The sequence below is a fragment of the Lissotriton helveticus genome, chromosome 8 (genome assembly GCF_964261635.1).
Source record: "Lissotriton helveticus chromosome 8, aLisHel1.1, whole genome shotgun sequence".
Lineage (NCBI taxonomy): Eukaryota > Metazoa > Chordata > Amphibia > Caudata > Salamandridae > Lissotriton > Lissotriton helveticus.
Genome location: NC_136069.1, coordinates 41,637,111 through 41,661,822, shown reverse-complemented (window position 1 = coordinate 41,661,822; position 24,712 = coordinate 41,637,111). Strand labels below are relative to the sequence as shown.

Below are 24,712 nucleotides of genomic sequence, written 5' to 3'. Positions count from 1 at the left end.
TGTTTCACAAGTTGTAAATAAAGTGAAATAGCTCCTCCCCATAGTGTAGTCGCAAAATGAGCTTGAAGTCTCACAGTGTAACATTTGTTTTGCCAAAGGACACGGCCATACTACAGTTAACAGCTGATTCTAGAATGAAGAATACTCGTCTGTGCTGTTAATCCCCTCTTAAAGACTGTGCCAAGGACACTTTTAAAGTGCACTTGGTGTGCTCAAGGCCCGTAATTCAAATGCTACTAGAGGGCCTGCAGCACTTATTGTGCCAACCACATAAGTAGCCCTGCAAACATGTATCTGGCCTTCCACTGCAGTGTGTGTGAGTGAAGTGTTAAACTGCCAAGTTGTTGAAACCTTCCCTTTTACTTCATGTTAGGCCCCCTTAAGGTAGGCCCAAGGTAGCCCCATGGGCGGAGTGCAGTGTACGTAAAAGGTAGGACATGTACTGGTGTGTTTTACATGTCCTGATAGTGAAATACTGCTAAATGTATTTTTCACTATTCAAAGGACTATCTCTCCCATAGGTTACCATTGGAGCTGCCTTGTAACCTCTTAGAAGTGTCACTTCCAATTGGGAAGAGATAGAGACTTGGAGTTTGGGGTCCTTGAACTCACAATTTAAAAATACGTCTTATAGGGAAGTTAGTTTTTAAATTGCGTGTTTGAAAATGCCACTGTTAGAAAGTGGGCATTGTCATGCTTTACCATTCTATGCCTCTGCCTGACTGTGGAATCCGGGTCTGAGGGAGGGTGACAGTTGGGATGCTTGTGCATTCACTGTAGACAGTCACACAAAGGAGCTGAGCTGAGGTGTGCCCTGCATATCCTGATAACCCTTCTCTATGCTGATGAGTCTTCCTGAGCTAGAGTGGTGGGAGGAGTGGTCACTGACACCTGAATAGGGCAGTGCCTGTCCTCACACAGAGCAGTCTCCTACCCCTGTAGTGCGTCTGGAGCCAGGTCAGGGAAAGGCAGGATCATGTGCAATACGAAGACTTTCCTTTGAAGTTTGCCTACTTCAAAGGCAGACACTACTAGAAGTACTGGAACTTTGACACTATAACTTCAGAACACTTTCATACTAAGTGGAGATTTTGCCAAAAAGAGCTGGATGCTGTAGAAGGGTAACTTCCACTCTGCTTGTTGCTTTGTTGTGCGGGCTTGCTGCTTTTGTCTTGGGCAGGGAAAGGACAAGACTTTTGCTTTCTAAATCTTGCTTGACAAGGTTCTCCAAGGGCTTGTGTCAGCTTGCATTCTGTTAAGAAGTCTCAGAAGTCTTTAGAGCTAGAGGCTCCTGAGGCGAAAAGCCGGGAGCTAGGACACCTTGATATAAATTTTTACTATTGTAATACTGTGTTACGCTTTGTGTTTTAATTGCACGCTCCGTTCTGGGTAATCTTTTTGTTCATTTTAATATTCCTACTCGCTCCCTACTTACCCTATTTGATTTATTCAGGGGTTCACCCTTCTTCCAGGGGCCGATTTGGGAGCTGCCTTGTAACCTCTTAGAAGTGTCACTTCTAATTGGAAAGAGATAGATACTTGGAGTTTGGAGTCCTTGAACTTACAATTAAAAAATACGTCTTATAGTGAAGTTGGCTTTTAAATTGCGTGTTTGAAAATGCCACTTTCATGCTTTACTATTCTGTGCCTCTGCCTGCCTGTGGAATACGCGTCTGAGGAAGGGTGACAGTTGGGCTGCTTGTGCATTCACTTTAGACAGTCACACAAAGGAGCTGAGCTGAGGTGTGCCCTGCATATCCTGATGAACCTTCACTATGCTGAGCTAGAGTGCTGGGAGGAGTTGTCACTGACACCTGAATAGGGCTGTGCCTGTCCTCACACAGAGCTGTCTCCTACCCCTATAGTGTATCTGGAGCCAGGTCAAGGAAAGGCAGGATCATATCCAATACAAAGACTTTCCTTTGAAGTTTTCCTGGAAGAGCTGGATGCTGTAGAAGGGGAACATCCACTCTGATTGTTGCTTTGTCGTGCTGGCCTACTGCTTGCTGCTTCTGTCTTGGGCAGTGAAAGGACTGGACTTTTGCTTTCTACATCCTGCTTGCCAAGGTTCTCCAAGGGGTTGTGTCAGCTTGCATCCTGTTAAGAAGTCTCCGGGTCATCAAAGACTTTGTCTGCAACCCCTGAATTCCTCGTATGGTAGTTCTAACCTGCCAAATGGTGCCAATTACAGTTATTGTCCCTTAGAGGTGGTTTTGCTGCAAAGGGTTGAAAAAAATCCAAGCTTCAACCATCGGTGGCTGTTTTTCCTACCACAGCATGCTATTCTATTCCTTAGGGCTTATATATTATATCGCATGGCTACGCGAAGGTCTCCCAGCGCTGCTATAAACACTGAAGGGAGCATGATAAAACTGTTGCGGAAGATCAACTGCTCCATTGAAACCACCACCTTCCCAGACGACCGGAAACACTCCAAGATCAACCCCCTTCTGAAGAAACCGTCCACCAACCCGACAGATCTCAATAACTTCAGATCCATCTCCCTCCTCCCCTTCCCAGCCAAGGTCATCAGTCAATCAAGGCATTTGTAAAGCGCACTCCTCACCCGTAAGGGTCTCAAGTCGCGGGGGGTGCTGCTACTGCTCAAACAGCCAGCTCTTCAGTAGTCTCCTGAAGGTCTTCGGTCTATCCTAGGAGGATGAGGAGATCGTTCCAGGACTTGGCGACAAGGTAGGAGAATGATCTGCCGCCGGTGGTCGTTCTTTGGATACAGGGGACGGTGGTGAGGGCGAGGTCCGCGGAGCGGAGCGGAGCTGGCGGCTGGGGGTGTAGAGTGTGAGTCGACTGTTGAGGTATGACGGTCTGGTGTTGTGGAGTGCCTTCTGTGCGTGGGTGAGGGGCTTGAAGGTGATCTTCTTGTTGACGGGGAGCCAGTGTAGGTCTCTCAGGTAGGGTGTGATGTGGCTGTGGCGAGGGTTGCCGGGGATCAGGCATGCGGAGGCGTTCTATATGCATTGTAGTCTTTTCAGCAGTTTCGCCGGGGCTCCCACGTAGAGGGTGTTTTCCTAGTCCAGCCTGCTGCTGACGAGGGCCTGGGTGACCGTTCTTCTCGTGTCGGCAGGGATCTACCCGTAGATTTTTCGGAGCATGCAGAGGGTGTTGAAACAGGTGGATGAGATGGCGTTGACTTGCTTGGTCATGGAGAGTATAGAGTCGAGGATGAATCCCAAGTTGCGTGCGTGGTCGGTGGGTGTTGGTGCTGCACCCAGGGCGGTCGGCCACCAGGAGTCGTCCCAGGCTGAGGGGGTGGAGCCAAGGATGAGGACCTCTGTCTTGTCCGAGTTCGGTTTCAGACGGCTGCTCTTCAACCATTCGGCGACGGCCTTCATTCCCTCGTGGAGTTTGGTTTCGGCGGTTCAAGGGTCTTTGGTGAGGGAGATGATCAGTTGTGTGTCGTCGGCGTAGGAGATGATGTTGAGGTCCTGCAGTCTGGTGACTCGGGCGAGTGGGTCCATGTGGATGTTGAACAGGGTCGGGCTGCGGGATGATCCTTGGGGAACGCCGCAGATGATCTTGGAGGCTTCGGATCTAAAGGGGGGCAGGCGGACGCTCTGTGTTCTGCTGGAGAAGAAGGAGGAGGTCCAGTCCATAGGTTTACCGCGGATTCCTGCGTCGTGGAGCCGTGAGCTTAGGGTGCGGTGGCACACCGTGTCGAAGGCGGCTGAGAGGTCTAGGAGGATGAGGGCCGCGGTTTCGCTGTTGTCCAGTAGGGCCCTGATGTCATCGGTGGCGACGTCCAGCTATCCGAGTTCCTCGAAGAGGACCAAGTCCTGGACACCTCCCAATCCTGCTTCCAAAGCAACCACAGCACCGAGACCACACTCCTCGCTGCCACCAACGACATCCGCTTCCTTCTCATATTGGGTGAAACTGCCGCCCTCATCCAACTGGACCTCTTGACTGCCGTCGACACCTTCTACCATCGCATCCTAATCACGAGGCTCCACAACGCCGACATGGCACTGGACTGTATCTACTCCTGCCTGACCGCCCGAACACAGCGAGTCCGATTACCCCCGTTCCTCTCAGAACCTACAGAGAGCAGCTGCAGATATCCACAGGGCTCCTCCCTGAGCCCCGCCCTCTTCAACATCTTCATGGCTCCCCTTGCTGCAATCATCAAAAGCCAAGGACTCAACATCATCCCCTACGCCAAGGACACCCATCTGAACATCTCCCTCACCAACGAATCCACAGCTGCCAAAATCAACTTTCACAGCGTAATGAAGGCAGTTGCTACCTGGATACAAGACAGCTGCCTAAAGCTCAACCCTGATAAGACCGAAGTACTCATCCTGGGACCCAGCCTCTCAGCCTGCGACAACTCCTGGTGGCCCGCTACACTAGGAACCTCTCCCACCCCTACGGACCACGCACACAACCATGGCATCATGCTGGACTCCTCGCTCTCAATGAACAGCCAAATCACCACAGCATCTTCGTTCTGTTTCCACATGCTTAGCCAGCTTTGAAAGACATTTAGATGGCTCCCCACAGAATCCAGAAAGATGGCCACCCACGCACTCATCACCAACAGACTTGACTACGGCAACGCATTGAATGACGGTATCACCCAGAAACAGCTCACGGAGCTATAGAAAGTCAAAACACCACAGCCAAACTGGTCCTCAACATCCGTGCCACAGCCACATGACACATCACCTCCAACAACTCCACTGGCTCCCTATAAACAAGAGAATTGCCTTCAAGCTACCCACTCACGCCCACAAGACCCTCAACTACGCAGGACTAAAATATCTCAACCACTGCCTCACTTTCCACACACCCGCCATACAACTTTTCTCCGCCCATCTCACCCTAGCCTCCATCTCACGGTTCCACAAAACCAGAACCGGAGGAAGACCCTTTGCCTATCTCGTCGCCAAGAACTGGAACATCCTACCCCTCCACCTTAGGTAATCTGCGTCGTTGACCCAGTTCAGGAAAGACCTCAAGACTTGGCTCTTAGACTGAAACTCCACACCCAGATGATCAGCACCCCCCCCCCCCCCCCCCCCCCCACACCCCGCAGCGCCTTGAGACCCTCATTGGTGAGTAGCAGTTCTTTACAAACCCTTGATTGATTGAAGATCAGTCGCAGAAAAGCCAGGTCTTTAAGGCCAGTTTCAGTGGTAGAGTGTTCCAAAGTCTGAGGGCCAGAAAGGAAGTGGATCTTCAGAAGGTGGGCTGATGAAGATCTGACGGCTCCCAGGGAGATCAAGAGAGGCTAATGATCTCAACAAGGAAGGACCCTTTCTATGAAGTGCCCTGTGAATACTGTAGAGAGTCTCTTGGTGTTCCACTGGAAGCCAGTGTAGATCTCTCAGAGCCTTGGTGGTCGATTGGTGTTTCAAAATGATTGTCGGGGCATACAGCAGCATTCTGCCGACTCCTGACAACCTAGAGGGGTGAGGCCAAAGACCGGGCATTCCCGTAGTCGAGCCAAGAAAGCACAATGGCCTAAATGATCTCTCTTCTGGTGGTGGAAGGCAGTAGGTGAAAGACCTTCCACAATAGTCTCAGGATGCCGTAGCACTGGCAGCAAGTATTTTGGCTTGATGGTCCACGGTAAGACCAGAGTCAAGTCAAATCCCAAGGTTCTTGATTGAGTTTTTGTGAGTGGAAAGTTTGCTCAGACAGTGTGGGAGGGGGCTGAGAGCAAAGTTGTTGAGATTGTTACCCAGCAACAGGACTCTGTTTAGTCTTCCTTGAGTTTTTATTTACAACCAGCCATCCAGCTGGCTACTTCCTGAAGACAAGGAGTCTGAGATAGCTGGCCTGAGCCAGATTCAGGGGAGATTGACACAACCAACTGGGTGTCTCTGGCATAAGAAACCAACGACAACTCCTAGAAGTGCACGATGTCAGCAAGGGGATGTAGATAGAGATTGAACGGAGTGGGGCTCAGGGAGGGAGTCCTAATGCCCTCCACAGCAGGACGGGAGACTGGTTGAAAGTCAGGACTGATCCTGAACCTAAATGGTACTATTCTTCAAGAAGGAGGAAAGCCAATCGAATGCCCTGTCGATGAATCCTCTGCAAGAGAGTGGGATGGTCCATGGTATCGAACGCAGCACTGAAGTCTAGCAGAACGATGGCTGCAGATCCTCCGTGAGCCACGAGCTGCCTGAGTTTCTCGACCAACCGTCAACAGTGCTGATTAGGTGCTGCGTGGAGGACGGAAGCCCATCTCGATGTAATGAAGGAGTTCCTTATGTTCGAAGAAGGCGGAAAGGTTTTTATTGACATGTTTTTCTAGAAGCTGCGCAACAAAGGGATTTGGGAGATAGGCCTGTAATTACTACTATTGGAGTCAAGGTAGGAGTGATCTGATGATTGCATGCTTCCACTGGAGAGGGACTCATCCACAACACAGGAACAAGATTTGATAGTTCTGTCAGAACAGGAACAACAACATCAGACCCTTGACGGAGGATGTGGGGACGCGCCAGGATCCAAAGGTGAACCAGAATTAAGTTTGTAGGAGCTCCTTTACCAAACACATGGTGAGGTCAAGAAAACCCAAAAGGGAGCGTTCTTGAGCATCCTGAGGAAAATTACTGGAGCAAAGGTCCACCGGATCAGAAATGTCCAGAAATGGGGAGTAAACGTCCATGATTATTTTCTGGCAGAAAGACGCCAATTCATCACAGTGCTCAATCGATGCAATCAAAGTAGGTCTGACTGCCAAGGGTTCTGTGATGTCTTTTAAAATATTAAAAATCTCCTTAAGGGCATTGAAAGAGTTAGTGATTTTTGTGGAGTAGAAGGCAGCTTGCGAACATTTGATGCATAATGAATCCTGATGGAGTTCCTATATTCCGCTTTACTGATCACATCATAGGTCTTCATCCATCTTCTTTCTAGATGCCTGCATTCTTTCTTCCAAGACATTAGCTGAGCCATGAACCAGGGGGACTTGTGAGATTGCTGGACGTCTTTATGCCAACTTGTGGGAAGACCCCATCCGATGAGTTGACCAGCCACTCATTAAACTGGTGAGCGGCTAGATCGATGTTATCCAGGGGATCATGTTTAGAGGTTTCCAAGGCCTTCAGCCAATTCTCCAAATTAAGTTTGGCCCAATGACATTTCAGCCGTTTAACCAGGGAAGGAGGGTGGGGGGAGGACTTGGTGAGGATAAGGGGGGTAAGAAATTGGTCTGACCAAGATAGAGGAAGAGAGGTGTGGTCCTGAGATGCCAGGGATTGCGAAGCACCAGGCCACAAGTTTGACCTTTATTATTAGACTGACCCTACATTTAATGAAGCAGCTGTAGGGAGGCCATATCATGCAATATCATTTTAGAGGCACTACAAGGCAGGTCATCAATGTGGAGATTCACATCTCTGGGTGAAGAGAAATTAGGCCTATCCACAGCTAACCCAGCAACTGCCTTCGGGAGAGTTTGATGGAATTTAACATAACATAACATAACATAACATAACATAACAATTTGGTATAGGGGTCTATATATGAGGATTCGGCAAAAGTGAAGGTAGAACCTAAGGTTAGAGAAAAAGCTAAGCGATTCCACAGCCAACTTTTGTCTTTCTATGCAGCCTTATAATGTGGTAGCCTGGGGGAAGAGCTTGAGTGACATTGGGCCCAGGGTCTTCTTGGCCACATGTTTGTTACGTTATCTAATGGGGTAAGGGCAGCATTCCTGGTCTCAGAAGGGTGCAGACCCGCTTGCCTTAGGCATGCCTTTGCTGCACCAGTGCCTCTTCTTTCCTCGTCCCTCATTTAAGGCTTGCCGGGCATACCGCTACAATGCACAAAAACGGCAGCTCTAATGGCACAATGCCAAGAAAGAAAATCCTCACTTCCCCTGACCCCACCCTCTGACAACTCCCAGTAATTCCCCGCAGCAAAATTCAAGCAGCCACATTTTTAAAAAGAGGTTCGGCGATAAAATTCACAGTCCCCCACCCCGCCCCCCGTATCCCTCACAGCAGATTTCAAAACAAGCAGGTATTTTTACCTTATCTGATGGGGCAAGCACAGCATTCCTGGTCCCAGAAGGGCGCAGACCTGCTTGCCTTAGGCATGCCTTTGCTGCACCAGTGCCTCTTCGTTCCTCATCCCTCGTTTAAGGCTTGCTGGGCAAACAGCTACAGTGCACAACAAGCATTGGAAATGCAATAGGTCTCGCACCATTAGAGTTAGTGCTTTTAGAATTGTTTATGGGGTTTTTTTGTCAATGTTTAGCATTTTTGTTTCCTGTAGCCAATGCTAAAGTATTACAAATAAAAAAAGCCATAAACATTTCTAAAAGCTCTAACTGAAATGGTCTGAGAACTATTGCACTGTGTGAGGGTGAGTGAGGGTGAGTGAGGGTGAGGGGTTGAGGGTGAGTGAGAGTGAGGGTGAGTGAGGGTGAGTGAGGGTGAGTGAGGGTGAGTGAGGGGGAGTGAGGGTGAGTGAGGGTGAGGGGTTGAGGTTGAGGGTGAGGTGTTGAGGGTGAGTGAGGGTGAGGGTGGGTGAGAGTGAGGGTGAGTGAGGGGTTGAGGGTGAGGGGTTGAGGGTGAGTGAGGGTTTGAGGGTGAGGGGTTGAGGGTGAGTGAGGGTGAGTGAGGGTGAGGGTGAGGGGTTGAGGGGGAGGGGTCGAGGGGGAGGGGTTGAGGGTGAGTGAGGGTGAATGAGTGAGGGTGAGGGGTTGAGGGTGAGTGAGGGTGAGGGTGAGTGAGGGTGAGGGTGAGTGAGGGTGAGGGGTTGAGGGTGAGTGAGGGTGAGGGTGAGGCTGAGGGGTTGAGGGTGAGTGAGAGTGAGTGTTGTGAGAGAGGGGTGATGAGGCCTGGTTGTTGTGAGAGAGGGGTGATGAGTCCTGGTTGTTTTGAGGTACAGCTGATGAGGCCTGGTTGTTGTGCGCTCTGTGTATTTTCACATGGCGTTCTACATTCTTAATGGAGTGCCTGTAACTGTATATTCCACTCAGTTATCTCCAGTTGCATCTGGAGATCAACCTGGGCGGACGCCTTAGCTGTGCTGCAATAAACCTGCTTGTCTTCTTATCGTGGATTTGGCATCATTGTAATAAAGTCGTTCACTAAAAGAATTACATGAAATTACATTGGGAGATGAGGGTTGGAGGCGAGCTAGTGAGAGAAAGAAGAGGGCCGGCTTTCTGTGTGGAAATGAACACAGAACTGCAGCGGCTCCACTGTGGCGTCTGATAACAAATATTAAACATTATTTATCAGCATTGGGAGCCATTGAGAATGTAACCAGTGATTAGTGCTTATCTACTTCCATCGGATTTCCATTGTCTGCTGCGCAGCGCTCCTAGAGCAATGTTTTGTGCAGCAGGCGCTTAACAACCCCCTTCCCCATGTGTAAATGCACACGCACTATAACTCACTGCAAAGCGTTAAATGTCGCTTCGCCCAACAAATATTCATGACTTGCTGATTGTAGCGAATAAAGCAGATATAAGGCTGGAGACATTGTAGGCGGTGTGAAAAAGCTATGCTGCTTTCTGCCACGCCTATTCCTAATGCTGACATGACATTTTTCGATTACGGCCCCAGGAACGTTTTGGAACTTTGTTTCCTGTGACCGCAAAAACGCAACAGGCTGTTGAACAGCGGCCACCACTGACAGCTTCTGAATGACAGCAAAGTAAATAAAGAGATGGGCGAGCCGCGCAGAACAAAAGAAAGGCATGCTACCGCCATTATTAAAGATGAATAAAGGCACGCGCCGCCATTGTTAATGATGAAGCTACCCAACAAAAAAAAAATGCAGTAAAACTTTCATTGAATAATTAAAATGTATCAACACATAAAAATGATCATCACTCCCCTAATTGTGCTACTAGATTGCATTAACCAGTTTCGCTGTCGGTGCCCCTCAGCTGAGATTTCAGGGAGAGTGTGTACCCACTGAAAGAACCTCCAGTAACCTCTTTCTTGTTCGTTCTCTGAGGTTCACGGCACAGGAGGACGTTAGTTACGAAGAAGCTGTGGCATGCAGTTACTGTGATTGGAACCTCTGTGCGGAGGAGCATGCGTGGGCTGCTAAAGGGGGCTGGTGGTGTGAAGGTGGCTTAATAGTCTGAAGCAGTAAGGTTAGGAACACGGATGTAAAGGGTACAGCTACAGGAACGTGAAAGCCAGCAGCATGCTTGCCTGAGCCAGAGAAACACTCACAAAGGGAGGAGAGCAAGCATCTGTATACATTAAAGTAAGGCACCCATGAATTGGGTGCCGCTCTAAGCCAGGGAAACGCTCATTCAAATAAACAAGCGAAAGGATCGGAGACACGGCGGGTAAAATAAACAACAAAAAAAACGAAGCCGGAGGGAAGAGAGGGGAGGGGGGAGGAGAAATGCGACACGGTGGGAAGGGGAGGGGGCGGAGCGGGTCAAATCAACAAACAAGCCGAAGGGAAGAGAGGGGAGGGGGGAGGAGAAATGCGACACGGTGGGAAGGGGAGGGGGCGGAGCGGGTCAAATCAACAAACAAGCCGAAGGGAAGAGAGGGGAGGGGGGAGGAGAAATGCGATACTAGATTGCATTAACCAGTTTCGCTGTCGGTGCCCCTCAGCTGAGATTTCAGGGAGAGTGTGTACCCACTGAAAGAACCTCCAGTAACCTCTTTCTTGTTCGTTCTCTGAGGTTCACGGCACAGGAGGACGTTAGTTACGAAGAAGCTGTGGCATGCAGTTACTGTGATTGGAACCTCTGTGCGGAGGAGCATGCGTGGGCTGCTAAAGGGGGCTGGTGGTGTGAAGGTGGCTTAATAGTCTGAAGCAGTAAGGTTAGGAACACGGATGTAAAGGGTACAGCTACAGGAACGTGAAAGCCAGCAGCATGCTTGCCTGAGCCAGAGAAACACTCACAAAGGGAGGAGAGCAAGCATCTGTATACATTAAAGTAAGGCACCCATGAATTGGGTGCCGCTCTAAGCCAGGGAAACGCTCATTCAAATAAACAAGCGAAAGGATCGGAGACACGGCGGGTAAAATAAACAAAAAAAAAAACGAAGCCGGAGGGAAGAGAGGGGAGGGGGGAGGAGAAATGCGACACGGTGGGAAGGGGAGGGGGCGGAGCGGGTCAAATCAACAAACAAGCCGAAGGGAAGAGAGGGGAGGGGGGAGGAGAAATGCGATACTAGATTGCATTAACCAGTTTCGCTGTCGGTGCCCCTCAGCTGAGATTTCAGGGAGAGTGTGTACCCACTGAAAGAACCTCCAGTAACCTCTTTCTTGTTCGTTCTCTGAGGTTCACGGCACAGGAGGACGTTAGTTACGAAGAAGCTGTGGCATGCAGTTACTGTGATTGGAACCTCTGTGCGGAGGAGCATGCGTGGGCTGCTAAAGGGGGCTGGTGGTGTGAAGGTGGCTTAATAGTCTGAAGCAGTAAGGTTAGGAACACGGATGTAAAGGGTACAGCTACAGGAACGTGAAAGCCAGCAGCATGCTTGCCTGAGCCAGAGAAACACTCACAAAGGGAGGAGAGCAAGCATCTGTATACATTAAAGTAAGGCACCCATGAATTGGGTGCCGCTCTAAGCCAGGGAAACGCTCATTCAAATAAACAAGCGAAAGGATCGGAGACACGGCGGGTAAAATAAACAAAAAAAAAAAACGAAGCCGGAGGGAAGAGAGGGGCGGGGGGAGGAGAAATGCGACACGGTGGGAAGGGGAGGGGGCGGAGCGGGTCAAATCAACAAACAAGCCGAAGGGAAGAGAGGGGAGGGGGGAGGAGAAATGCGACACGGTAAACAAAGACGGACATGCACGCGCCCGTGACTTTTAAGGTCAATGCGCATGCGCATAAGCTTAATGCGCATGCGCATTGACCTTAAAAGTCACGGGCACTGCAAGGAATCGCCACGATTCCTTGCAGTGTGGATAAAGAGTGGATAACTCGCAATACTCTCGCCTTGCTCGATGCGCATGCGCATCGACAGGCGAGACCTAAAAATGGCAGTTCTAATGGCACAATGCCAAGAAAGAAAGTCTTTACTTCCCTTGACCCCACCCTCTGACAACTCCCAGTCATCCCCCGCAGCAAAGTTAAAGCAGCCAAATTTTTAAAAAGACGATCGACGATAAAATTCACAGTCCCCCCCTCCTCTCCCCGTAGCACCCGCAGCAGATTTCAAAACAAGCAGGTTTTTTTAAAATGATGTCCCTTCCAGATGGCCGCCCACCGATAATATCTGGGAATACCCCCAGTTAATCCCAAGGCTGGAGAAGTGCCCATAAATATTGAAGATCTCACTTGTCCACAAAAAATAAGTTTCGTCTGTGTGGGCTAGGTACAATAGAATATCATCCGCATAGAGGGATATCATTTCCTCCCATGTATGATCCCATCTCCAGCCCCAGATTTGGGTGTTGACCTGAATCCATGCCACCAGCGCTTCTATCGCTAGGACTAACAGCATTGGTGAGAGGGTCAGCCATGCCTCATGCCCCTCTCTTTGTGGGGCTGCGCCCCAGGGTTATTATAGAGCAACCTGACCCATTTCAAGAATCTGGGGCAAAATCCCATCTTGCTCATAATGCTGAATAAGAAGGGCCATTCCACTGAATCGAACACCTTATTGGTGTCCAGTGAGGCTACTGCCAACGGAGCCCTAATTCCTTCTGCTGTGGCAAAGTTCAATGTGTTCAATCTATGTGGCATAAACTCATTCTGGTCTGGGGGTTTCAAATCCAGGATTACTCCTCTCAATCGGTTTGCCAGTAATTTGGTGTCCGAATTAAGCAGAGATATCAGCCTGTAGGAGTCCCACCTGTCTGCAGGCTTCCCAACCTGGGGTATAAGGACAATGGTTGCTGTGCACATACGGTCAAGGAGTGACCCTCTCTGTTGATACAGGAGCTGCTAATTTCCTAATTTTCAGAGCAGCTTGTCCGATTAAATGGGCCTCATCTTGCTTTGTGTACAGTGATTACCAAGCTACCTGAAATTTCCTATTACACAGCATTTATGTTATGTGTTAGTATGTTTTGTGCAAACAAGACTACTTTTTACTATTACAAAATATTTGAGCTGGGCATTGTTGCAAAGCATTTAATTTGTGCTAGTTTTATTAAAACAAAATAGAAATCTAGGAATGCTTTATTTGCTCAAACATATAATTAATTTAGGAAGTAGATTTTGAAAAGTGAAAGTCTTATTGGCCAGGAAAATTTCACTAGCATTTTGCCCTTTGGGTGGGTTTTTTGTGTAAATAACTCCACACTCCAGCAGTTTGATGCAGTGTTTGGACACATCTTGATAATGACTGCCGTATGACCAGGATCAGGGAATTCTGGGCATATCATTACAAAGACTAGCACATGATGGGTATGATAAGTTTTGAGGTATTTGTATAGTGTGACATAAAACAATTAAACTGCCTTTTAATGCACAGTATAATGAATGTGCCATTGCTTTGTTTCTCAGTTGTGGGTTCTTGCATTCTAACCTTAAAACAGCGTCTGCCCTTCGATGCTCATTACAGTACTGCTATTTTTGCTTTTCCTTTTTATATTTCTAGGCCCAAAGTTATTGTGACCCTAAAGCACTGTCTCTTACTGTCTGAGCTGTTGCAATTTATAACCCACATGTCTTTGAGGGTTGCATCGTGAACCTCACATGAGACCATACATTTTAGGATATGTTTGGTTTGTGGTTGGCGATGGTTGTGTCTGTGCTGCTGGGTCTGCAGGTTACCATTCCATTGTAGTATGCTGCCCTTTGGTCTTGTATGGTGCTCTGTGTCTGTGGTGTCATTGTTTTTATTTGTTTCGTAGATTCATACCCTCTCTCACTACCTGTTTTTGTGAGTAGTTGCAGGTTGGGTTGAGAGAAGTCTGTAGTTACCAATACATTTCTTAGTTGCACTGAATGCACCAGTTAGAAGGTGTTCGGTTCTCTTAAAGTACTAGACATTTCTGTAAGTATTTTGAGTATTGTTTGACGATCTCTAAGCTCCCATTTTTTTGTATTGTGTTTTAATATTCTTTAAATACAAGCATCAAACATAGTATCAAGTGGGTGATCTACCAAACCAACAAGTCACCAATTACAGCCTAATGCATACTTACAAAGTGTAATCGTTTTAAATCAGTTACATTAATTGTTTAAAAGGATACTCTAAAGAAAGACTGTCAGGTATAACACTAGGCTGTGTTGTGTTTCAGGAAGGCAACATTTCTCAGACATACATCACCTAAGACAGTATTTTATATCATCTTCCCTGGTGCTCATTAAGTCTAGGTTCATTTCCTGTGTGCTGCATGTGAATGTTTTCAGCAACACTCCAGTGACAAGCAGCTTTAAGCCACTTGCTGAGCCTGATCAGTCTAACCAGTACATGGCTATTCTTCTCCTACCTGATAGCAGGGTAAATACAGAAATTGTTGTCTCTTTAAACACCTTTCAATGAGTTTATTGTTATCTCACAGTAGAGTGCTAGCAATGACCTGGACTACAATTTGTGGATAATAATCTGCTCTGCGATTTCCATACCTGGTACAAACCTATCTCATGTAGCTACTTGGGAGCCGAGTATACTCTGTGTCATTTTAAATCTGGCACTTCCAGAATTTGTTTTAACCTTTGCATAAGTCTTAATTAAGTCAGCTTCAGTTAGTCTTACACATCTTACTTGGATCTGATTAGCAGATCTGGTTGCTTCCTGAATGATCTGTGCATCATATGTATGACATCGAAATCTAATGGGACCCCATATGGTTGACAACAGTTTGTTTGAGATTGTGGACAGTGTTAAAAGAACTTAATTACGTATGGTAAGGTTGCAAACACTAAGAACTGCTCTCCCTCTAAACTGTTTGTGTTGAACCTAATAAACCCGCCATTATTGAACACATGACCAATCTCTATGCATGCAGCAAGAAGCAGTAATACACTGAAATGTGGCAGCCCCTCTAATCGCGCTTTGGGATCATATAGACATTGCTTGGCTGCTGTCTTTGTCTGTGAACGTATGGACAACATACACTTTGACATGCCACCCAATTCTCAGTTTCCCTCTAGGATTTGTTTATCGTCCTGAAAATGATTCTGTTGTGTTTTTATTTTAATTGTAATATTATTTCCTAAGCTTTGAACATGATAAAAGTGAAATGTATTAATTATCTTGCTATGTCATAGGACTTAAGCCACAACTCACTGACCAAGGACAACAAGGTCAACACCATTATGTGTTGTTGCATATGTTACTATTCAAAGGAATGTGGACTCTGGTACATATTTTTTTTTAACTTTTATTTACCACAAACTAGACATGAAGATATCAGGTATCCGATCGCTTTACATGAGCACCAGTTTCGTTACAGATTGACATATTAATTTATGTTAGGCACGGGGAAATTAAGTGATTTGCCCAGAATCACAGTTTGTTGAGCGTTGTTGCCGAGACTCGAACCCGGTTCCCCAGCTCCGAGGTCAACCGATCCAGCCATAAGGCTACACCCTCTCCCCAAATTGGGCTGTTCTTATTTTCTTGCAGCATGATCAATGAATGCGGATTTCCTAGAGTAATTACCGGTGGCTAAAATGTATTCAAGTGTTTCATTTTTCTTTTTTTTTTTACAATTCTTCAGAGACATAGTGTACACTTTGCTGCTTATAGTTTACGACATTACAGGTATTTTTATATCCACAGAGAAGAGACTCCTGGACTTGTAATAAGATGAAGAGTATTGAAGAAAACATGACAATACTGGAAAGCTATCTGATACTCGAGAAGAACCAAAAATGATGCCAAACAGTAATTCAAAATGGAACAACTCAGTAGGAGACAGAGAATCTCGTACATGAACAGACGTATCCTACAGGAAGATCAAGTGCAATCCGGCGGCTTCAAGAGGCTGAGGACATCGATGCTGCTGGTCCCAAAACATTTAAAATCACAAAAATTACACTGGCAGAACACATCCAAAATTTAAACATGCTAGATACCACCCTTTATCTTAGATAATGATAAAGTAGTTTTAAAAAGTGCTCCCCTCTCTAATATGACAACATCAATACTATGGTGTTAGTCCATCATAAACGCTGTTTTGGCTGGACTTTACAATCCGTAGAAAGATGTATACAAGACATAGGTATACAAAACATGAATTGTGAAGCAGACATCTGAAAGTAAAAAGAAAGAAGTGTTTGGCTACTTGCAATGCAGAATATTATTCTAGAGCATAAAAACTTGGTATTGAGTTTTGTTCCTTGTGTGTAAATCTTGTCCAAGACAATGAATATTTAGATAAGCTGTCAAGTTAATTCTTTGCACACATTCTAGAAAGTTCTTAACGCAAGTTGAAAACACATCCTGATAGAAAGATCATACATATTTTATCAGTCCTGCAAGAACAGATATACTGCAAATCCCTAGTGAATATTAAAATATAGTTAGTAATTCTGGAACCACAATGATCAGTCAGCAAACATAACCACATGATTTATGCCAAAATATAACCGACGCTTAGACTCTAAACCCCAAAGGAAAAACCATACACACAACGTAAGACGAGCTTTGGCTTCTCCTCATTACTGAAGTAGCATCACCAACCATGCACAGGGGAAAGCGCAGGAGGATATATTGAATGTGGCACTAGGGTTCCTCAGCCATCACAACTAAGAGTTCATTAACAACCAAAAACAAAAGAAATAACAGAAAGGTTCTGTGTTTGTGAGAAGAGTTTTAATAACTTCTAATCCCTACACTGCCACCACTAACAGCCAAACAGAAAGCTTATTTAGGTGTAATGAACGTAACATGACTTTTAATGAGTCATCTGCTCTGTGGGGCAAATATCAAACACATACAGCAGAACACACAGACACAGGCAGCGAAAATGGAAAGAGCTTTACTCTCTCAGCACACCTAAAGATCCATCAACGAATGCACATAGAAAAACCTTACACCTGCAGTGAATGTGGAAAGAAGGTTACTTTCTCAGGAAAACTAAAGATCCTTCCGCAATCACGCACCGGGGAAGACGCTAATCCTTGCAGGGAATGTAGCAAACACTTTACTGATTTACCAAAACTAAAGGTCCATCAGCAAAAACAAACAGGGGTAAAACAATACACATGCAGTGATGACGGAAAGAACTTTACTAGAGCATTAGATCTAACCATTCTTCAGCGACAGCATATAGGAGAGAAGCCATTCACATGCCAAGAATGTGGAAAGAGATTTAGTAGATCTAACAATCTAAAGAGCCACTACCGAACACACACAGGAGAAAAAACATGCACTTGCAGTGAATGTGGAAAGAGCTTTGCTGGTTTATCATGTTTAAAGATACATCAGCGAATGCACACAGGGGAAAAACCTTACACTTGCGGTGAATGTGGAAAGAGCTTTAGGATATATACGTATCTAAAACTACACCATCGAACACACACAGGGGAAAAACCATACACATGCAGTGAATGTGGAAAGAGCTTTAGTCAATATACAAATCTAAAGGCCCACCATCTGACACACACAGGGGAAAAACCATACACATGCAGTGAATGTGGAAAGAGCTTTACTACTTCTACTCGTCTAAAGAACCACCATCTGACACACACAGGGGAAAACCCATACACATGCAATGAATGTGGAAAGAGCTTTACTCAAGCATCACAACTAGAAATCCATCTGCAATGGCATAGAGGAGAAAAAGCATACACATGCAGTGAATGTGGAAAGGGCTTTAGTCGGTCATGGTCACTAACCGTGCATCTGCGCAGGCACACTGGAGAAAAATCATACACATGTAGTGAATGTGGAAAGAGCTTTTTTCAAGGATCAGAGTTAACCCTCCATCTGCGATCGCACACAGGAGAAAAACCATATACGTGCACTGAATGTGGAAAGAGCTTTACTAAAACTGCAGAACTAGTCATCCATGTGCGAACGCATACAGGAGAAAAGCCATACACATGCAGCGAATGTGGAAAGAGCTATCATAGCTCTCCACTTCTAAAGAGCCACCAGCGAACACACACAGGGGAAAAACCATACACATGCAGTGAATGTGGAAAGAGCTTTGCTCATTTATCAGCTTTAAAGAGACATCAGCGAAAGCATATAGGAAAAACCATACATGTGGATGAATGTGGAAATTAATTCACTTAAGCATCAATCCTAAGCGTCCATCTGCAAATGCATGTAGCAGAAAAAACATACACTTGCAGTGATTGTGGAAAAATCTTTGGTAAATCCACACATCCAAAGAGCCACCATCTAACACACAGGGGAGAAACATTAATCGGAGAATGTGAAAGAGCTCTACTCAAGTATCAGATCTAAACATCCTTCTGCAATGGTATACAGAAGAAAAAACATGCAAATGCAATGAATGTTGAAAGACATTTAGTAAATCTATTCAACTAAAAGGTCAGCAGCTAACACACAATTGAGAAAAACACACACATGTGGAAAGAGATTTGCTCAAGCATCAATCCTAACCATCCATCTGGGAAGGCATACAGAAGATAAATCATACACATGCAGTGAATGTGGAATGGGCTTTGCTAGCTCAACATACCTAAAATGCCACCAGCAATCACACATAGGAAAAACAACATAAAATATCTAGGCTGTTTCAGTTGCTCATTAACTGTAAGACACCTCCTGCAGATGTAAATAAGGGTATGGTTTTTATGATTTATTATGCATAGTGGTTAATTAGTGAACACAGGAAGAGGAAATGACATCTGGAAGGATGTGAAAAGGGCTTCCATGCTTTTTTGCAACTATGTGTGTTTGGGCAAATATACACACAGGAAAACCCATACATAAGCATCAAATACGATGTGTTTTTTCCCCTGAGTTTTATGTAGGGTGAACTTGACCTGAAGTTATAAGGTATCAAAGCGCTTTACATGAGCACCAGTTGAGTTACATAAGGACACATTAATTTTTGTTAGGCTCGAGGAGATTAAGTGATTTGCCCAGAATCACAGGATGTTGAGCGTCGTTGCCGAGACTCAAACCTGGTTCCCCAGATTTGAAGTCGACCGCCCTAGCCGTTAGACCACATCCTCTCCCTGAAGAGGGAGGCTGTTATGAAATTATAAGTCGTTTCAGCAACACATCCATGCAAATAGTTTTGGTTACAGTAAACGTGGGAAGGCTTCTTTCACCTTTCAGCATGCAGAGTTACAAAATGTATGAAGAAACCATGTCTAGACATTGCGAATATCAGGGAAGATTCCGTTATTGTGCTTTCTAGCGCTGGAAAAATACAATAATATGTTGAAACTACCCTCCCACTGTGGAAGTTGCCTTGTTCATGCTGTAAGAAGAGATGGCTCTTTAATCTGATTACTCAGTATGTTGGGAACCTTAAACTTTGTTGACCATGGGGCACATTTTTCTATTCAATTCATGTACACGGGGATGGCGGAGGCCTTAATGAATTATGTAAACATTAAGGTCCAGGTATATTTCAAAGGCCATGTGGTTTGTATATATGAGCAGATCCCTTATAATGGAATGTAGGGTCATGACATAAATGTTATTCAGTTTGTATTTTTTATACTACATCATTATTTTATGGCAGTTGGGTTGAATAGTTTATGTTTTTTCAAATGCGATTGTTGATTAGTGAAGTCTGTATAAAGGTGAATTTTTATCATTGGAATATTGAATCAACAAAACGCAATAGTAAAGCTCTGCAGACTGGTTTGAGGCTATTCACTTGCTGATGAAATCCATGTTTCATAGAGACCCATGAAATGCCTCCAGAACCCCATTCATATTACTGGATTAACCACTATGTGATTTTTCTCTATTAAAGTATGATTTTAAGCCATTGCTCAGATCTGGCAAATTTGCGTGCTTATAAATGGAAGAGTATATTTTTATGTATTTTATTCTTCTTATTTTATAGTCATTATGACGTGTAGAGTGGTCAGATGGAACCATTTTACAGAAACCTTTCAAGTCTTGAATTTTCTTTTAACAGTCATGATAATGAGGTCTGTCAGTTTCTATTGAAAAAGAACCATGATTTCAATACCAGCAATGTGCTAATGTTTATTCAATGAAATCCTGTCACGCAGCATCCACATGCATTTTTTATCTTTTTAAAAATGTTTGATTTCATTTACTGTTGGTAATCTTGTCATATCTATAAATAACAATCCAGTTTCAAACATGTTTCTCAACTTCGTGGACAGATTACACTTTAGCATAGATATTGTCATTCTGCTTTGTTGGGAATGTTGCTTTAGGGATTGCATGTTAATAACATTTTCACTTATTAAACAGCAATGTTTACTTTCATGGCACTCTGTCTGTGGTGTGCACTTGGGCACAGGAATAGTTTGGGGGACATACATGCATATCTTTTATGTCTGATAAAAAACAGAAAAAGCAATGTGTGGTTCCCAGGTTCAAAAGATTAGTCTGTAACATACACATGGGGGAAGTAAATAGAGCTTATTTTTTTAGAAAAGCAGAACATTGGCTTACTGTGAAAAACAGAATAAAGTTCAAGGCTTTGTGCATTGCTTATAAAGCAACTCGCAACCAAGGACCTTGCTTTCTTTTAAATGCCCTATCATTTCATGTCCCCAATATACCACTACGGTCTGCTAATGCCTTCTTGATGTCCATGCCTAGAACCAGAACGGCTTCCTGGGGTGACAGACGTTTCGTGGTGTCTACCGCAAAACTATGGAACTCATTGGACCTGGAGATACGATCCTCCCAATCCTTGATGATTTTTCGCAGAAAAATCAAAGCATGGTTATTCAATCAATAACTCCCCGCTGCTCGCCTTCTAGAGTCTTAGTTTACTGTTACTAGCGCCAAGACGCCCTTGGGCATTTGTGTGCTTTATAAGTTTCATGAATAAATAAATAAAGCTGCAGAAAATGTGTACCACTTCCTAAGCATTCTCCTTGCTTTGAAAAACGCTAAACTAAATATGAAGCATGCATCATTCACACCATGAACTTTCTATGTTAACGTGATACAGTCTGTGCTCAGATGATATTGGTGTGTAGGCCCTAAATGATGGTCCAGTATGGAGATCATGCTAACTGTCTGCCCCAATGAAGAGATTTACTCTCTCTGGAAGGTGGTTCTGTGGAAGGCCCAAAATGATGTACAAATACTTTTTTTGTTTCATTGAAGTTATTGCGAATATAACGCTACGTCATATGGCTAATATTTCATTGTGAGGAGGCTTTTTATTTTTTTTACTGAATTATGGCTTTTGACTAACGCTAAACGTTAAATAGTCCTAGTCTTGTAAATAATAAAACAGAATGTATGTTGATGCGCAGACTGTAACTTGTGTATGTTGGAAGGGGGTGTGAAATTCGAGCTGGGAAATCTTCAGTTCATCCATTAGCAAAGTTCATAAGCAGCAAATTATACTCAGCAGATTTGCATTTTATGATTTGTCATGCAGGATTCTCGTGGATTAGTTATTGGCAAAACTGTTTAGCCATAACCAAAGCAAAAGGGGTTGCAGGGAGCTGCTGCCCCCTCTTCACTAAGCTTCTGATCCCAGAGTCTAAAGTCCACCTCGATCCTACAGCTGATACGCTGAACAATGCCAAACAATGGCATATCTAAATTGTGTGAGGCCAGGGAGGATACTTGGTGTGACCGTGGAGCTGGGCAGAATATGGGATGCCTGAAGCCAGCCCTGCTGCGTTCGTTCATTCCAGCTGCGAGGTCTAAAGGTGTGAAGAGGACCTTTCGATAACTCCATTCGGCAGCAGTACACGTCCATGTGGGTTTCAGCAGAGAACTGCGCCGGTGACAGCCTAATTGGCACTGTAAGAGCTCATGGATAGACTGCACTGGCCTCCTGGGCAGTGGCACGGCCACCACCATCAGCTGGCCTACATTGATGTGCCCAGTTGATGAAGGGAGGCAAAATTCACAAGAACACAGCTATAAAAAGACGAGGGAGAACTATGTTATCACTCAGGCCTACTGTGTCCAAGTAAGGTGTGGCGTAACAATTCCAGCATGCTCATTGAGAGCCCCAATTCCTGCTGAATATCACAAAACCAGATTCTGAACTCAGCAGATTTGCATCTGTCCTCCCCCTGCACGTGCTAATGAATATATCTACCTGCTTTACCTGACAGCGTAATAGCGCATTGTTGGGCCTGTGTCCACAGCGCTGGGGCTCGAGTAGAAGGACCATCTATGTGCTGCAGGGATTATATCGGGCCTAGGCGAAAGCAAAATCGAACTGCTGAACTTCATGTTGCCAGACTCTTTGGTGTTGGGTTCAGCGCCAATATAAACTAGGAGACTCAAAGCCTGGTTATGGGTGGGTAGGTTAATTTCAACTCATTTGTAAACCTTTGATTACGCACTAGTTGGAATTACGAGTGAAACGCTATTTAACATATCCAATAATTATCAGATGTGTTAAATACCTCAAGCTTCATTAAATTTCAGCAGATCACACCTGCTGGAATGTAACATTGCAATTATATATGTTATTTACCCCGCTTTGTGGATTTGGGTGCATTAAACACCAAACGCTGCATGTTATTCTCCAAAAACTCTTAATAGGTGTTATTTATTGCACCCGATGGTAACTCTTGGTATCTTTATTTATCAAGCGTGCTAAATAGCACCTACACTCGTAATCAAGGCCTTAGAATATTAACACAGACTTGCACATTCACCATCACAATGGCGTGGATCTCCATGATCACCACGATCACGAATGGGCACAAGCTTACTTGAACATTACAACCAGAATCTGAGGACCTGGGAGCCCTACCACTCACAAACCTGCTAGTCACACGTAAACGTCTACCACACCCTTCGAAGTTGGAGGATAGCAGAGTTTTATCTGATCTGACGCTGAAGCCAGTGGATACTCTGAAACTAAACATGGGTCAGCAGCAATCCAAACAGTCCTACAAGCAAAAGGGTGTGTTGAAACAGGAAAACACAGAGGTGGAGGTTACAGCCCTCTATGGCACGCTGGACACAGCCGGTAATGAATCTCTTCTACTAGACCTGAAAACTGGCCTGCACATAATAGATGGAAAAAAATTCCTTTGACTGTGAGCGTGGACCATCTAAAGGTGAGAATGTCCAAACAGGCAGAGAGAATTGATATGGTACAATGAGGAAAAACTGACTTAGAGGGCCAAGTGGCGGTACATGACATACAACAAACCAACCGTAGTAAAGAACCGGCTGAAATAAAATTTAAAAATGAAGATTTGAAAGTCGGCTCAAGAAGAAACAATCTACTGGCATTGTGCATCCGCAAAACCATGACTACGGGCAAAATAGAACATTTTGTGGATATGATACTGGCAGAATTAATCAGCAGACCAGCCTTTTTTAGAGGGCTTTATTGTGGAACATGCGTGTCGAGCGCTTATGCACCACCCGCCCCCGGTGCTCCACCATGTGTCATTATCAGGTGCTTCTTAAGCTAGAGTGGTAGGGACACTGCTCTTCATATGGCCCAAGTAGGAAGGATATCCTATGCCAGAACTACTCAGAAGTGTTGTTTACTGACTTCACTCTTTCCACAGGTCTTAATATGTAAGATTGCAACTGTGTGCATGATCACATGTGGCAGAGACAATGGGATAGTTTTGATATAATGTTGAGCTGCAATCATCTGGTAGTTGTTTGCTATCCACCTAGTTAGACTACTGGTCTTCAGAAAAGGGGCATAGGTTGCCGTACCAGGAGCCCCTCAAGGCCTACACACCTTTTAGTTCTTTCATATGGCTTTCTTGGGTGATTGAGATAGTTCACTGACCAATTGGAGGTGGTCTGGGTGGGTGGAGGGATGATTTGGGCATTTTAAGATTTGATTCACTAAACTAAACATGCCATAGCAGATTGCAAAGTATGTACACGACTGACATGAGATTACAATACCCCTACGTGGTTTCCATACTCACCCGCCAACGATAGTAAGTGTATAAAACAGTCCCTTACAACCTGTATAAAGCTCCTATCACGAAATGTAAAGGTGCTTATCTGATAGAGACTTCTAGCTGCAGATTCCTTACATTAGTAAAGTCCCTAGGCATCAGACTGGATCCGGAAACTTTTTAAGCAATACCTCTGCACACCAGTAGGTCGTGTTGATTTGCTCCGCGTTGACTGGACTATGCAGTGCCTATATAGGTGCCACCCCAGCACGTTGGTCTCCATTCTTTTCTTTCCGTTCCAGTAAGCGCAGATCTGGAGTGAGTTACGACAGTCCACCTTTGAACAACTTTTTTGAGCATATTTTTTACATTGATTTTTTTTGTCTTTTTGTCCCATTGTATGTATAGATGTCCCACACAAAACTGGTGTTTAAGCCCTGTGGTTTGTCTGCGACCCCCCCCCCTCCAACTGTTTTGCCTTTGGTGCTTCGATCGGACCACGAGTTAAGAGGACTGCCACCCATTAACCCTAAGGTGCTGAGGGAGTGTTCCTTGAAGCTTAAAACTCCTAGTCACTTGACACAAGTCGCTTCCAAGACGTTCCCTAATTGCGAGGAAGGTCCCAGGGCAGTTTATAGAGCCATTCCAGGCACTCATCATTGCTCTCAAAGTCGTCAGGTAAGTCCTACAAGAAGTTCAAAAAGTCAAAGAGCTGAAATTGCCCTTTGACTTCATGGAGCTGGTCCAAATCGTCAGACGAGGTGCAGGAAAGATATCACTCTAGACCCGACTTCTACACATTGCCTGCATCTGGGTTCTGTCAACATCTCACTGGGTTTCCTGGAG

The 24,712-nt window shown here is 45.2% G+C and overlaps 2 protein-coding genes across 3 annotated transcripts in view; both read left to right on the top strand.

Annotated features, from left to right (window-relative positions):
* LOC144772317 (uncharacterized) overlaps positions 1-24,712 on the top strand; it is a 290,294-nt gene that overhangs the window by 31,524 nt on the left and 234,058 nt on the right. The window lies entirely within an intron of this gene.
* Positions 15,769-20,270, top strand: LOC144772312 (uncharacterized). The gene has a single exon (XM_078656544.1). It carries the CDS (start codon positions 16,761-16,763, stop codon positions 18,102-18,104), a length of 1,344 nt encoding a protein of 447 aa, XP_078512670.1. The 5' UTR covers positions 15,769-16,760; the 3' UTR covers positions 18,105-20,270.